This window comes from Micropterus salmoides, unplaced genomic scaffold, assembly GCF_014851395.1.
Source record: "Micropterus salmoides isolate LMB-PRFRI ecotype aquatic unplaced genomic scaffold, ASM1485139v1 Ms_hic_scaffold_17, whole genome shotgun sequence".
Taxonomy (NCBI): domain Eukaryota; kingdom Metazoa; phylum Chordata; class Actinopteri; order Centrarchiformes; family Centrarchidae; genus Micropterus; species Micropterus salmoides.
Window position 1 is genome coordinate 13,306,269 of NW_024040817.1, and position 13,434 is coordinate 13,319,702.

Sequence of the window (13,434 nt, forward strand, 5' to 3'; positions counted from 1 at the left end):
CCATTGAAATGAATGGGATGTTCCGACGGTATTTAAGCTTTAGGCTGAACTGCACCAAATTTTCATCATCGATCAGACTTGTGGTTATGGAGATATAAAATGCATGTAAGTCAATGGGATTTTCACCCTCTACAAACTTTCCTCAGCTTGGTCTAGAGATTATCCGTGCAAAGTTTGGTGTGGATCAGAATTGCGGCTTCAGAGGAGTTAATTAAAATAGTTTTTCAGTTTTCGCGATTTTGCCAAAAAAACAAAACGGGCATGGCCTTTACCACGAGATTCAGCTCGATACCCCAAACTCGTGGATATAAGGTATATATATATACGCCTTCGTAGGCATGGAGTTTTATTTATGTTTTATGTGTACTTCAAGCACCAATTCATAGCAAGCCAAATTCCTTGTATGTGAAAATGTACCTGGCAATAAACCCGATTCTGATTCTGATTCTGAAGCATAGTGCAAAGGATGCTGGAATAAATGAGTATTTTATGCAGGAGTAATGACTTGAGGTAGATGGATTTGGTATACAGTATCTAGAATATGATAATGTAGTATGTAGTATGCAGTATGAACCGCACTGAAATAGAGAAAGGTGAATAAATAATAATTGTTAGCCAGTAAACAGGTTGTGTCCGGGGTGAGATGGATCTGCAGTGATGTTTCCTGCCCGTTTCCTGACTGTGGAAATGTATAAGTCCTGAATGGAGAGCAGGTTGGCACCGATGATCTTTTCTGCAGTCCTGACTGTCCGTTGTGGTCTGTCCTTGTCCTTTTTGGTGGCAGATCCATACCAGACAGTGATGGACGTGCAGAGGACAGACTGGACGATAGCTGTGTAAAAGTCAGCAGGTCCTTAGTCAGGTTGAGCTTCCTGAGCTGGCGCAGGAAATACATCCTCTGCTGGGCCTTCTTGATGATGGTGTCCTTGTTGGGCTCCCACTTGAGGTCCTGGGAAATAGTGGATCCCAGAAAGGATTCCACAGCAGACACAGGGCTGTTGAGTATGGTGATGGGGGGCAGAGTGGGCGGGCTCCTCCTGAAGTCCATGATCATCTCCACAGTTTTGAGCATGTTAAGCTCCTGGTTGTTCTGAACGTACCAGAGAGCCAGCAGATCAACCTCCCGTCTGTAGGCAGACTCCTCACCATCCCAGATGAGGCCGATGACCGTTTTTAACAATTATTTAACTTATCTTTAATAAAATGAACTAAAAATTATTCCAGGATCTAGTTCTAGACGCATTATTAACCTTGGGTTTTTAAACATTTTTAAAAAATTAAACCTATTTAAAAATAAAGCCTACCCAATCAAGCACCAAACAAAGGCTGGCCTCAGTTGCTCTCTCAGGTTGTCTGACTGCAAAAAGAAAGAACCAGGTGAGCTTCCCTCCCCCATTTATAGACTCTGCCCCTTTGCCTGGGTCCTAGTGCTAGACCCACATTGCCTTCCCTATCACATATACATACTCACCTTGCACATACAAACATACTTAAACTCGCAAATATATTCATATTAACCTTGTGCATACATAAATACTCACCTTGCGGATAGATACATAAATACTTACAAATGACATATGTACGTATGTATGTGCAAGTGAGTAAATATGTATGTGCATGAAAGTATGTATGTGCAAGTGAAGTATTCAATTTTGGCCTAGGCGGCTTCTCATAACATATCATACTGGTACTGTACACCATCTGTACACAAATGTGAGTAGTGAATGTGTATGTTAGTGGGTGGGTATGCGTGGCCTTAGTAATGTGGGCTTGTGTGGCAACAGAGCCAGGTCTTAATTTCCGTCCCAGTCTGTCCCTACTGGGGAGTTAAGTGCAATTTATACTTCTGCATCAAATCGCCAGCGTAGATGATGGCGTAGGCTATGGGGCTACGCAGAGGTTACGCAGAGGCTACGCCGTCGCCTGACGTACACCTCCTCAAGAATGTAACTACACGTCGAGTCGACGCAGACTGTAAGCTCTGTGATTGGCCGACCAGAAGTACCCTGCGCTTTGAAGTAACATTTACTAGCGGCTAAAACAGCGGCTGTAACACAGTGAATCAATATATTTGACCGCCGCAACCTGAGCGAAATGACTCGTTTTACTATCAGAATGTGATCCATTCAGTCGGTAACATTTGAAAAGGCTACACCAGCCGCACGTTTATAATTTTTCCCCCATTTACGTTACCGGAGCGCTAAACCGGAAGTTAGCCTGTTCAGCCGGCAAAAATCAACACAGTGGACGCTGTAGCGCTACTGCCGACTAGTGTTTGGGGCTGTAATTGTAGAATGACGGACACACCTACATACAAGTATAAATGCATGGCTACGTGCATAGCCTACGGCGTAGGTACGCACGTAGACCCTATGCAGGAGTGTAAATGGGCCTTTAGTGTTTACACCTCTACTCTAGCACAGGACTGCCAAGAAGAGGAAGTTTATGACATGCCTGAAAACTAATGTTGGCAGGAAGGAATGGGCACCATATCAGATTTGTACAGCTCATTGTATTCAGTTAGACCTTCCATCATGCATCAGTTATCTCTGACATTCCTTTACTAACTGATTCCTCCTCCAAGATAAAGATGAAGACAATAGGCCTGGGAAAAAAAACTTTTCATTTGTCTCACTATATAAGTCTGTCCTCACCAAACAGGCTCATCACATTTCACTACTCACAGCAACCATCATCTAGGTGGAAGTTTTTTTTCTTTAAGCAGAAACCACGAACCAAACAGACACACCAAGATGGCAAAGATTCTATTTGGATTCACTGCAGTTGTTGCATCTTTAATGCTGGGTAAGATTAAACAATAATCTGGGTTATCAATTAGCCCAATGATCATAGATGCATTGCTGGAAAGAAAGATATGACAGTAGGGACAAAAAATCTAGCAAAGTTTTTTTTTTGCTTTTTAGATTTGAAGAATTGTGACTTTTTTATTATACTTTTATTAATATTGTTTTATCACTCAGCTGCATTAAAGTTAAGGAGGTTTTGGTGAAAGTAGTGTTGAAGTAGTTTGGCAAAAGGGGTGAATCAGTTTCATTCACGTTCGTCTGTAGCAAGTATATTGTTAGACTATGTCACCTGATTTATTTTTTAAGACTTAATGAAATGATTAAGTTTCTAAAATATAGCTAAAGTTACACATTTTGGGTCCATAATAAGACTTTAAAGGGGTCAGTTCACCCAAATTATAAACAAATATATTTTCTTAATTTCCCACTTGTGTATAGCCAGATTTTGAGATACTGACCACTGAAAAGTCTGGCACCATCCCAACACAATGGAGGTGAATCAAATTTAGTTTGAACTTCAAATGAAAGAAAAAAAACAGTGGAAAAACTCACAATCGAAGGGTGACCAAGTGACAGATCTTGTTTTTTTGTTTGTTTGTTTTTTAACCTGTCCTACCAAGCAGCCTGGTATAGAGTATGATGACCTGGATACCATATTGTGTCAGACAGATTTTACTTTAACAAGAGATTATTAATATACTCCTTTGTCTGTTTTATTATTTAGTTAATTATGTATTGATTTGTCACCAGTCCGGACAGGGCGCAGACACGGGGATGGGGGGGCACAAACAGACAGCACAGAGAAAGGACAAGACCTCTTAAGAGAAGGGGGAAAGGGGGATGGGGACAACAGAGAAAAGCAGTGGGAAACACCAATTGCAGAAAGCAACGAAACCTGCAATAGAACAGAGAGGGGGGCTTGGGGAGGAGAAAAACAACAAACAAACAATAAAAATAATAATAATAGTAAAAGACCACCAGCCGAACAGCAGCAATAAACAGCTGACATAGTATGACAACTAAGAGAAAAATGAAAACAAGAAACAGTCCAGCACACTAAATAAGCATGGAATAATAACAATTAATTTAAATAACTAACTGAAAGAAAAGCATCAGGAATAATTCTACCAGGGACAACATAAATTTGTTTGTGTCTATGTGTGAGACTGTGTGTGTCTGTGTGCGTGTGGGTGAATGTGTCTGTATGTTTGTGTGTAGATGTGTGTGCATAAGCCTGTTAAAGAATGTAGTTGTTAGTGAGAGTGGGATGCAACAACTGTGCCACACTTACCCCAGCAACAGGCAGGCAAGAACCCCAGTAGCCAATAGGGGTGGGAGAAAGAAAAAAAAAAAACAATCAAAAAAACAAAGACACCGAAATGCACTGCGATGCAAACGCGGAAGACCCCTACCCAAATGCCCAAGTATATCCAGCTGCAGCCTGCAGACCGTGACGGAAGTTGAACTTCCAAATATGGTTTGTCCCAGAAGACACTGGGCACAAAACGTGATGATGGTCATCTCAGCTTACGTACATGATAGATCCTATTGCAAACCGTTTTATTCTTTAGAAGCCAACAACAGAACTTTAAATACACTTCTGAGAAGTTTTTAGGCAAGAAATCAACTGTGTAGATTTCGGAGATTGGCAGTTTTATGAAAATTGGCAGTGAATCAAAAATCTGTTCAAACATTTTCGGAGTTGAGAAGCTCCGCAAGTGCCGACCATAGTGCCGACAGGTGTTATATAGCTGCAGTAACGTTACCGGAGGCTGCACAGCAACACAATGGAGGTCAACCCTATCTGCTAGCACGTCGGCCGAAATTGCTAGTAGAGAGCCGATGTGCGCCGCTGTAGGGTTAAACGGTCGACATGCATATAATCAATAACTTTAGGCACATACCCTGGTTGGGATAAGAGGAAAATACTTCGGGGGGCTGTCAGGAATAGCTAGCTACTGTTAACATTTCGATTCAAAATACTCCTTTATGCATTCTTAACATCTATGGCCCAAATGTTGACGACCCCTCCTTTTTTCATGCTTTGTTCAACTCACTCTCTGCTCACTCAGACACAGCTCTTATATTAGGAGGGGACTTCAACATGGTATGTAATCCAGCAGTTGACAGGCTCAGTACGGCAGGTGGTCACCGTATTTGGAAATCAACAGACATTCTTAAACAATACATGAGCGATTTTGGTCTTTGCGATGTTTGGCATTCTCACCACCCCACTCTTAGAGAATATACCTTCTTTTCACCAGTCCACCACTCATATTCTTGCCTTGACTATTTTTTGGTTAGCAGCTCAATTATGACAGACATTTCCAACACTCAGATTCACTGTATCACTATCAGTGATCATGCACCGGTTTCTATCACTCTTACTAAAAAAAGGGTCACACGGCCAACTAGAAGTTGAAGATTTAATGCATCATTGCTTAAAGACCTAGATTTCCTAGACTTAGACTTCAAAAAGGAGTGGGCAATATATATGGAAACTAATGACCTGCCAGGAACCTCGCCATGTCTTCTTTGGGAGGCAGCAAAAGCAGTCATGAGAGGTAAAATAATCTCCTATTCATCATACAAAAAAAAAAAAAGAGAGATCTTATGAATTAGAGCTAGAACAAAAAATTTAAATAAAAAACATTAGAAACTACCCTTGCTACCTCCCCACAGGAACACATGCTGAATGATCTGAGAAAATCAAAACTTGAATTAAATGAAATTATTAATAAAAAGACCCAATTTCAGTTGCAAAGACTTGGAGAACTTTGAACATGGCAATAAATCCGGCAGATTCTTAGCCAGCCAATTGAAATTGAATAAAGAAAAAATAACTATTTCCTCCTTGAAGGACTCAGCTGGGAATCTGACTTATAACCCAGAAGAAATCAACAATGCATTCAGAGATTATTATAAAAACTTATATACATCACAAATTGATCCATCTAGCTCTAACATCGATGCATTTCTGAACAATATAGATTTGCCAAGGTTAGATGATGAACAGATCAGGGCTCTGGATTCACCTGTTTCAATGGCTGAACTCCAGGAAGCTCTCTTACAGTACATATGCCGAATAATAAAGCCCCTGGGCCAGATGGTTTTCCCGCTGAATTCTATAAGGAATTCTGGGAAATACTTGCGCCCACATTCTATAGGATGGTTATGCAAATTAGGGGTACTTGCATGTTGCCTCCAACAATGAACTCTGCTAATATCAGCCTGCTCCTTAAACCAGACAAAGATTCCACACTCCCGTCCAGTTATCGCCCAATCTCACTTATTGACGCAGATCTTAAAATCATCTGCAAAACCCTAGCAAGAAGGCTAGAGAAGGTCACTCCTGGTATAATACACTCTGACCAAACAGGATTTATTAAGGGCAGGCACTCCACCAACAATACACGAAGGCTACTATTCATAACCTGGAATCTACAGTTGTTTCTTTAGATGCAGAGAAAGCATTTCACAGAGTAAATTGGAAATTTCTATTCACTACTTTATATAAATTTGGATTTGGAAACTCTTTCATAGATTGGATTAAAATCTTATACAGTTCCCCAAGAGCTTCTGTCAAAACAAATGATTATACTTTTCCATGCTTTAGTCTCCAGAGGGGTACCAGGCAGGGTTGCCCACTCTCTCCCTCGCTATTTGCTATTTTTATAGAACTGCTAGCAGCTGCTAACAGACAAAATAATAATATTAAAGGAATTCCAACAGAAAATATACACCACAAGATAAGCCTTTATGCAGATGATGTATTACTTTTCATCCTAAACTCACAAACTTCTCTTTCTGAGACAGTCACACTTATAGATAAATTCTCATCCATCTCAGACTACTCCATTAACTAGAGTAAATCCATAGTTTTACCTGTAAAGTGTGATTTCCAGAGTATATCTACCACACCGCTAAAGTCTGGGAATATTAAATATCTGGGTGTCAATATTTCCTCCAGGCTGTCAGAACTGACATGGCTAAACTACACGCCTTTACTTAAATCAATAGAGGATAAATACATTTTTGTGGAAAAATAAACCCCCACGAATCAGTTTAAAAGCTATGCAAAAAGCAAAAGACTGTGGTGGTTTAGAACTGCCAAATTTTTATCATTACTTCCTGTCCAATAGACTACAATATATCTCAAAATGGACCACCCTGGACCACTCATGGATGGACATAGAACAAACATTCTGTAAGGAAATTAAAATTTCCGATATGCCATTCATCAGTTCCAGCATCAAATGTCATACCTGCTTTAAAAGCATTAACATAAGCACTTCCTTGGCAGCTTGGTGGGAACTTCTCAAAATATCTGGGTCTTCACCTATCCCATGCAGATTTACCCCAATCTGGAATAATCCTGACATCCACTGGTCTATGTTGTGTGCGCGACGCGGTCAGTCCGGGCACTGCTCTTCCATGGGTCACGCTTCTTGCGTTCCGTCGGCGTTATGTTGTCAACTGGCATTTGGGTCGCTGTCTTCCACATTTGCATCGCGGTGCATCTGGGAGTCTTTGTTTTTTTGATTGATTTTTTTTTTTCTTTCTCCCACCCCTATTGGCTACTGGGGTTCTTGCCTGCCTGTTGCTGGGGTAAGTGTGGCACAGTTGTGGCATCCCACTCTCACTAACAACTACATTCTTTAACAGGCTTATGCACACACACATGTACACACACACACATGCAGACACATTCACCCACACGCACACAGACACACACAGTCTCACACATAGACACAAACAAATTTATGTTGTCCCTGGTAGAATTATTCCAGATGCTTTTTTTTCAGTTAGTTATTTAAATTATTTGTTATTATTCCAGCTCTCGTGGCTGTGCTGTGTTGCTTATTTAGTGTGCTGGACTGTTTCTTGTTTTCATTTTTCTCTTAGTTGTCTTACTATGTCAGCTGTTTATTGCTGCTGTTCGGCTGGTGGTCTTTTACTATTATTATTATTTTTATTGTTTGTTTTTGTTTTTGTTTGTTTGTTGTTTTTCTCCTCCCCAAGCCCCCCTCTCTGTTCTATTGCAGGTTTCGTTGCTTTCTGCAATTGGTGTTTCCCACTGCTTTTCCCTGTTGTCCCCATCCCCCTTTCCCCCTTCTCTTAAGAGGTCTTGTCCTTTCTCTGTGCTGTCTGTTTGTGCCCCCCCATCCCCGTGTCTGCCCCCCTGTCCGGCCCGGAAACAAATCAATACATATTTAAATAAATAAGACAAAGGAGTATATTAATAATCTCTTGTTAAAGTAAAATCTGTCTGGCACAATATGGTATCTAGGTCATCATACTCTATACCAGGCTGCTGGGCAGGAATAGCTAGCAAGCTACAGTTAGCTCCCCCAGGCACAGTCACACAGACCACTGCAGCCAACACAGCAGACGTGTCCAGCAACAGCTGATAATATTCGTAACGCTGTTATTCTGTCAATAAATTCTCAGTAATGTTAAGTTTTAACCTAAATCGAGACACATATGGCTCGTGATGTAACATTACAGAACTTTCTTGGTTTGTGAAACTTAAGATCACACAATAAAAGATACAACAGTGGTATGAATTGAAACATTGCTTGTTTATCATTAGGCTATTAAAAAAAGTATTTGCAGGAATTATAGTATAAATATACTATATAATATATAAGTATAGTATAGTAAAAATTAACACATAACCTACACTGATTACGTTGACACTTGACACCTCTTTTTTTCACAAGCTCTTTTTTTTATTTAACAACTATGCGTGGGCTGAGCGGTCGAGATAAACGTCATCACGTTTTGTGCGCGGTGGCTTCTGGGACAACCCATATATGGAAGTTCAACTTCCGTCAACTTCCGTCACATTTGTCTGGTTTTTATATACAGTTTATGGTTTGTCTGTGGGCTGCAGCTGGACCCTTCTCCAAATGCCAGTTGACACGGTGGGAAGACGCACCTTTGGGGCCGGTGTAAAATAAATTATTCATTTATATAACTGTTTTTTAAAAACGGGCCAACTATCGGCCCATAAAGCATGGACAGCGGCCCATTGGGTAATTTTCTATACCAACACTGCCCACCGGCCCAGTCACATCTACTTGCTCCCACCCCCTCTGCTCTCTGTTTCTTGCCTTGCGGGCCAAAAACAAACCCCATTCAACAACCAATATATTTGCTGCCGGGGCTACAGTAGCTTCAACATCAGCTGCAGTAGCCTATCCTGCATAGAGCAGGCACAGGCACTTGAAGGAGTAAAAGAGCTGTGGTGGCTACTACCAGGCAGGCAGAGGAGGTGGCTTATGTTAACGAAACAGAGGGACTTTTTGTAACAGGGCTGAGGGAGAGAGAGAGCAGGAAGAGAGTGGAGGTGAAGCAGTAAGCATGGAGTAGTTCAGCCTGTAGGGAGGGAGCTATGAGGGAGGGTCATTTACTCTGGGGAGGTTGGGGACATGTAGCCACCACTTTTTGAAAGCATTTGTTAAAAATGTTCTGAAGAAAGGCTTGCACCATGAAATGTTAATTAACAAATAAAAATGCTATGAGAGAGGTTTATTTGCACAATAAGAAAATCTGCAATGCAATGTAAATATAGACGAAACCTCTGGTTGTCCAAAACAGTAACTTAAGCAAACAATAATAAGCTACCGATTACTGCAGTATTTTTTATTATGTTTTTATACTGTGAATTGTCATCTGCCACCTGAATTTTGTGCTTCCCGTCATAAAAATAAAGACTTTTCCACCATAAATTGGTGCAGAAAATGTCTCCAGAATGCAGGTGTTTAAGTGTTCAATATTTCATCTATAAATATTTTTTTCCGAAATGGTAGGTCTATTAAAATATATTCTTTTCTTGTAGTCATGGACACCAATCTTGTGCAAATGTTACGTCTCAGTGTTTCATCACACCCCTAATCTGACCCCCTAAATACATCAATGGTGTATTAATGAAAGGTGTCCGACCGATTTTGGTGGGCTGCCTTGGCCAAAAATGTCAGGGATGATTTTTTGTCCCAGTCCAGCCCTGGTTGCAACAGAAACTGTATTTAAGCCTCACTAAAAATTCAACTCTTTATGTACTTTCAAATTCACTTCTCTCATTTCAATTTCAATCCACAAGATTCAGTTTCAAGGTCAAAGACAGTTCAAGGTCCTTCAGGAAGCGCAATTGACCCTTCGCTAGCCACACCCCGAATACGCAGCTGGCCAATCACAGCACAGTATAGGACTCGCTCTAACTGAGGTCCGACACTTTCTTGACTCTAATGCAAAAGGAGTCGTTTTCTAGCTTTCTTTTGGCTGTATTTTTCTAAGATATGGTCAAACAAGAACAAATTACAAGAACAAGTCTTTTGGCAAAAGTGATCCACGTTCTTCTTTAACAAGTGTACCATTAGACTAAGCTTTAATGAACTGATCAAGCATTTCTAACTTGTGGGTTCATTTTCTTATTTGCCTACTTGTTGCTAGCTAGATTTTGAGATATTGATCATTGAGAAGTCCGTCGGCATCCTAATACGATGGAGGTGAATAAAAAGTTTTAAAAAATTTCAGTTTAAACTTCAAATAAATGGAAAAAAACTGTGAAAAAACTTATCTTGACTGAATCAATCTGTTATGAGCTACATTTCTGTTCCCTTTAATCACACAAGCATTTGATGACTTTTTACATATTCAACATTAAATGTTTTTTGATTTTAACTTTTGCGCTTTCATTTCAGTGGAGTCCCTGACCTGCAACCAGTGCAGATATGGTCTGGGGGGCTTCTGCTTGAGCACTTCTACAGTGACCTGCTTCACCAACACCACCTGCTTTACTGGAAAAGCAAGTAAGTCACCCCCTAATTGCACATAAGTTTGCACCCTTTCCCTTGAAACACGACAGCACAGGCATGCCTCAGACGTTTTGCCTGCTGGAGTTTGCTGACACATTTAGATTTTGTTGACTCAGTAATTAGTGCTTGCTTTTTGTGCTTCTACTATGATTAAGTAGGCTGCGTAGTTAAATTGTTTCTTTTTTGTATGATTTAACTGTATTTATTGTTGATATACGATTGGGAGTCTGTGCCGGGTATTTCATTTTGAAAATTGACCAGATTCTGTGTCTGACTTCCTGCCCGGTTCATCTGCTCTGTGCTGCTTCTGCTTCTGGGATGCACTGCAGAGCTTCTGGTGTGAGCACAATCATTTACTAGAATGACTGCGATAAGCTCCAGCAGCAGCAACACAGACAGACTCAGTGGACTTTTGGAGTGAGTCTAGGGTCATGTAAACTTGGTTTAAATGACTTGGTAGCAGGTGTGCCCCGTGATGAAGCTCCACCCCTACTGTGCTGAGAGTCTAGCTCCACCCCCGGAAGCACCACATCCACCACCATTACCCCCCAAGGCTGCGTCCTCAGCCCCTTTCTCTACACTCTGTACACCAGTCATCTTAGCCCATCTCCCATTTCCAAATACTTCAAACCAGACTTGCCCTTCTCTCTAACAAAATCAGTTACAGCATATCACCATTCCATTGCCCACTTCACTATTAACACAATAATAGGGGCGGCTGTGGCTCAGGAGCTAGAGCGGGTTGGCCGTTAATCGGAAGGTCGGTGGTTTAATCCCAGGCTTCTCCAGGCTGCATGTCGAAATGCCCTTGGAAAAGATACTGAACCCCCAAATTGCCTCTGGTGGCTGTTCCGCCAGTATATGAATGTTAATTTCTGTTTGAGCACTTAGGCTCAACAGAAACTCAGTGTGTGAATGGTAAATGTGAGGTAGTGTAAAAGCGCTTGGTCGAAAAGACTAGAAAGACGCTATACAAATACGGAGCATTTACATTTACTCCACCCAATGGTGTAAAGACAGTTACCTCCTCCTCAATGTCACCATAACAAAGGAACTCATCCTGGACACACGCCGTAAACTCTCCACCCTGCCCCATCTCCATAAACAGCCAGCTAATAGAAACTGTTGACAGAATAGGTCTTCCCTCTCCCAGCTCAGGTACCTTGACATCACTATGGGCAATTAACTGAGTTTTGATCACCACATCACAGACATTCACAGACGCTGTCAACAAGGACTCATTCAAACCACACTTACTGCTTCTCCTGTACCGTAGTATCATTGAACCTATCCTCTTGTAATGTGCTACTTCTCCATGCTCTCTCTCTCCAATAGCAATAAGTTTCTTAAAATCACCAACACTTCCTCCAAAAGAATAGGTCTTCCCTCTCCCAACCTGCCAGTCCTCATTCATACTGCCACTGCTTGTAGAGCCACTACGATATTACAAAATCCCAGACACCCTCTCAACTCATCCTTCACCCTTCTCCCATCTGGCCGTAGATAAAGACAGCTGTTCTACAAAAAGGCACGCTTTGGAAAAGGTTTTGTACCCTGTGCTATAAGAGCATTAAAGTCACAGACGTCACCCCTGTGTTATATTTGTAGATATGTGTACATTGTTTTGTATATGTGTACTATATGTAGTTTGTCTGTAGAATTCACTGTAAAAACAAATTTCCTCCACTCAGGATAATAAAAAATTAATCTGAATATGAATATAGTGGGGTAAAAGGTAACACAGTAATAAAATAGATACACTGAAATTATTTACTTAAATGTACTAATTTACTTTCTAACACAATAATTTCTCCTCAGCTTTCACAGGATTGTCCTCTGTGGGCTTCAACATCCAGGGATGCCTTCGAACTAGTGCCTGCAACTTGACCACAACCGAAAGCCTGCTGGGTGTCTCCTACACAGTCGTAACCCTCTGCTGCTCAACAGACCAATGTAACCCCGCTCAGATCAGCGGCGCTCCATCCACCAAGATAACCCTCACCGCTGCCATTGGTGTAGCTGTCCTGGCCTTCATGTGGGGAAGCATACTGTAATATGCTAATGTTGAATCACAATAAGCAGCTAGCTGCTTCCAGCTGCTCCTGTATCCCATTTATATGATTCATTATACCAAGCAGCATCTTTACAAGAAAGCAAAGCACTCTCAAAAATAAACTATTTTACCTTGTGAATTTATACGTATAATTATTTATATTTTCATATTCTGTGACACATTTGTTTTTCATAACTAAGTTCTTGTCATGTCAGGGTTAATTTCTATAATATTAAGTTATACTGTATAATAGCCAAAACTAAGGTGTGTACATTATGGTACATAACAACATATGGTAGTTGAGCAATGAGATTTTTAAGTAAAACACTGAGTTCATAAACCTTCCTGGTTTTGCCTTGTTTTTGTTAAATCATAATTTATTTATCCTTTAAACTACTTTGTGTGTTAATGGTCAAAAAAATGTATGTGAAAATAAAGAAAAACAACCCTGCTGTCATCTATCCATCCATCCATTAGCTAAATGTGCTCATATTTGCAGTGCAGCCAATCCCAGCTGACACATGCTAGGCACATCTGTGTTTTTTTTCAACCAATTTTATGACAGCTTCGTCATAGCTACGTCTCGGTAAATGCAACTTTCAGCGTGTGTACTGATGATAATAGAAATGCGCATTTTTTTAAATCACTGGCTTCTGTCACCTACTGTACAATGTTCATACATGCATGGTACAAATCAGGCAGGAATTCAATCATAACAGACTGTACCACTCTGGGGTGCGGCTTGAGGGGGCAA

At 40.8% G+C, this 13,434-nt stretch overlaps 1 protein-coding gene across 1 annotated transcript; it reads left to right on the forward strand.

Moving 5' to 3' along the window:
• The first annotated feature begins 2,652 nt into the window (after positions 1–2,652).
• Positions 2,653–13,132, forward strand: LOC119908080 (sperm acrosome membrane-associated protein 4-like). The gene is made up of 3 exons (XM_038725819.1): positions 2,653–2,805; positions 10,514–10,621; positions 12,446–13,132. The coding sequence occupies exons 1-3, from the start codon at positions 2,754–2,756 to the stop codon at positions 12,679–12,681; spliced, it is 396 nt and encodes a 131-aa protein (XP_038581747.1). The 5' UTR covers positions 2,653–2,753; the 3' UTR covers positions 12,682–13,132.
• The last annotated feature ends 302 nt before the right edge of the window (positions 13,133–13,434 follow it).

What these genes read in the sequence shown, in the direction of transcription:
- LOC119908080 (XM_038725819.1), top strand. Translation starts at nt 2,754, where the DNA reads ATGGCAAAGATTCTATTTGGATTCACTGCAGTTGTTGCATCTTTAATG. An exon ending in TGTTGCATCTTTAATGCTGG is followed by an intron (nt 2,806 to 10,513) that starts GTAAGATTAAAC and finishes CTTTCATTTCAG; the next exon opens with TGGAGTCCCTGACCTGCAAC. An exon ending in CTGCTTTACTGGAAAAGCAA is followed by an intron (nt 10,622 to 12,445) that starts GTAAGTCACCCC and finishes ATTTCTCCTCAG; the next exon opens with CTTTCACAGGATTGTCCTCT.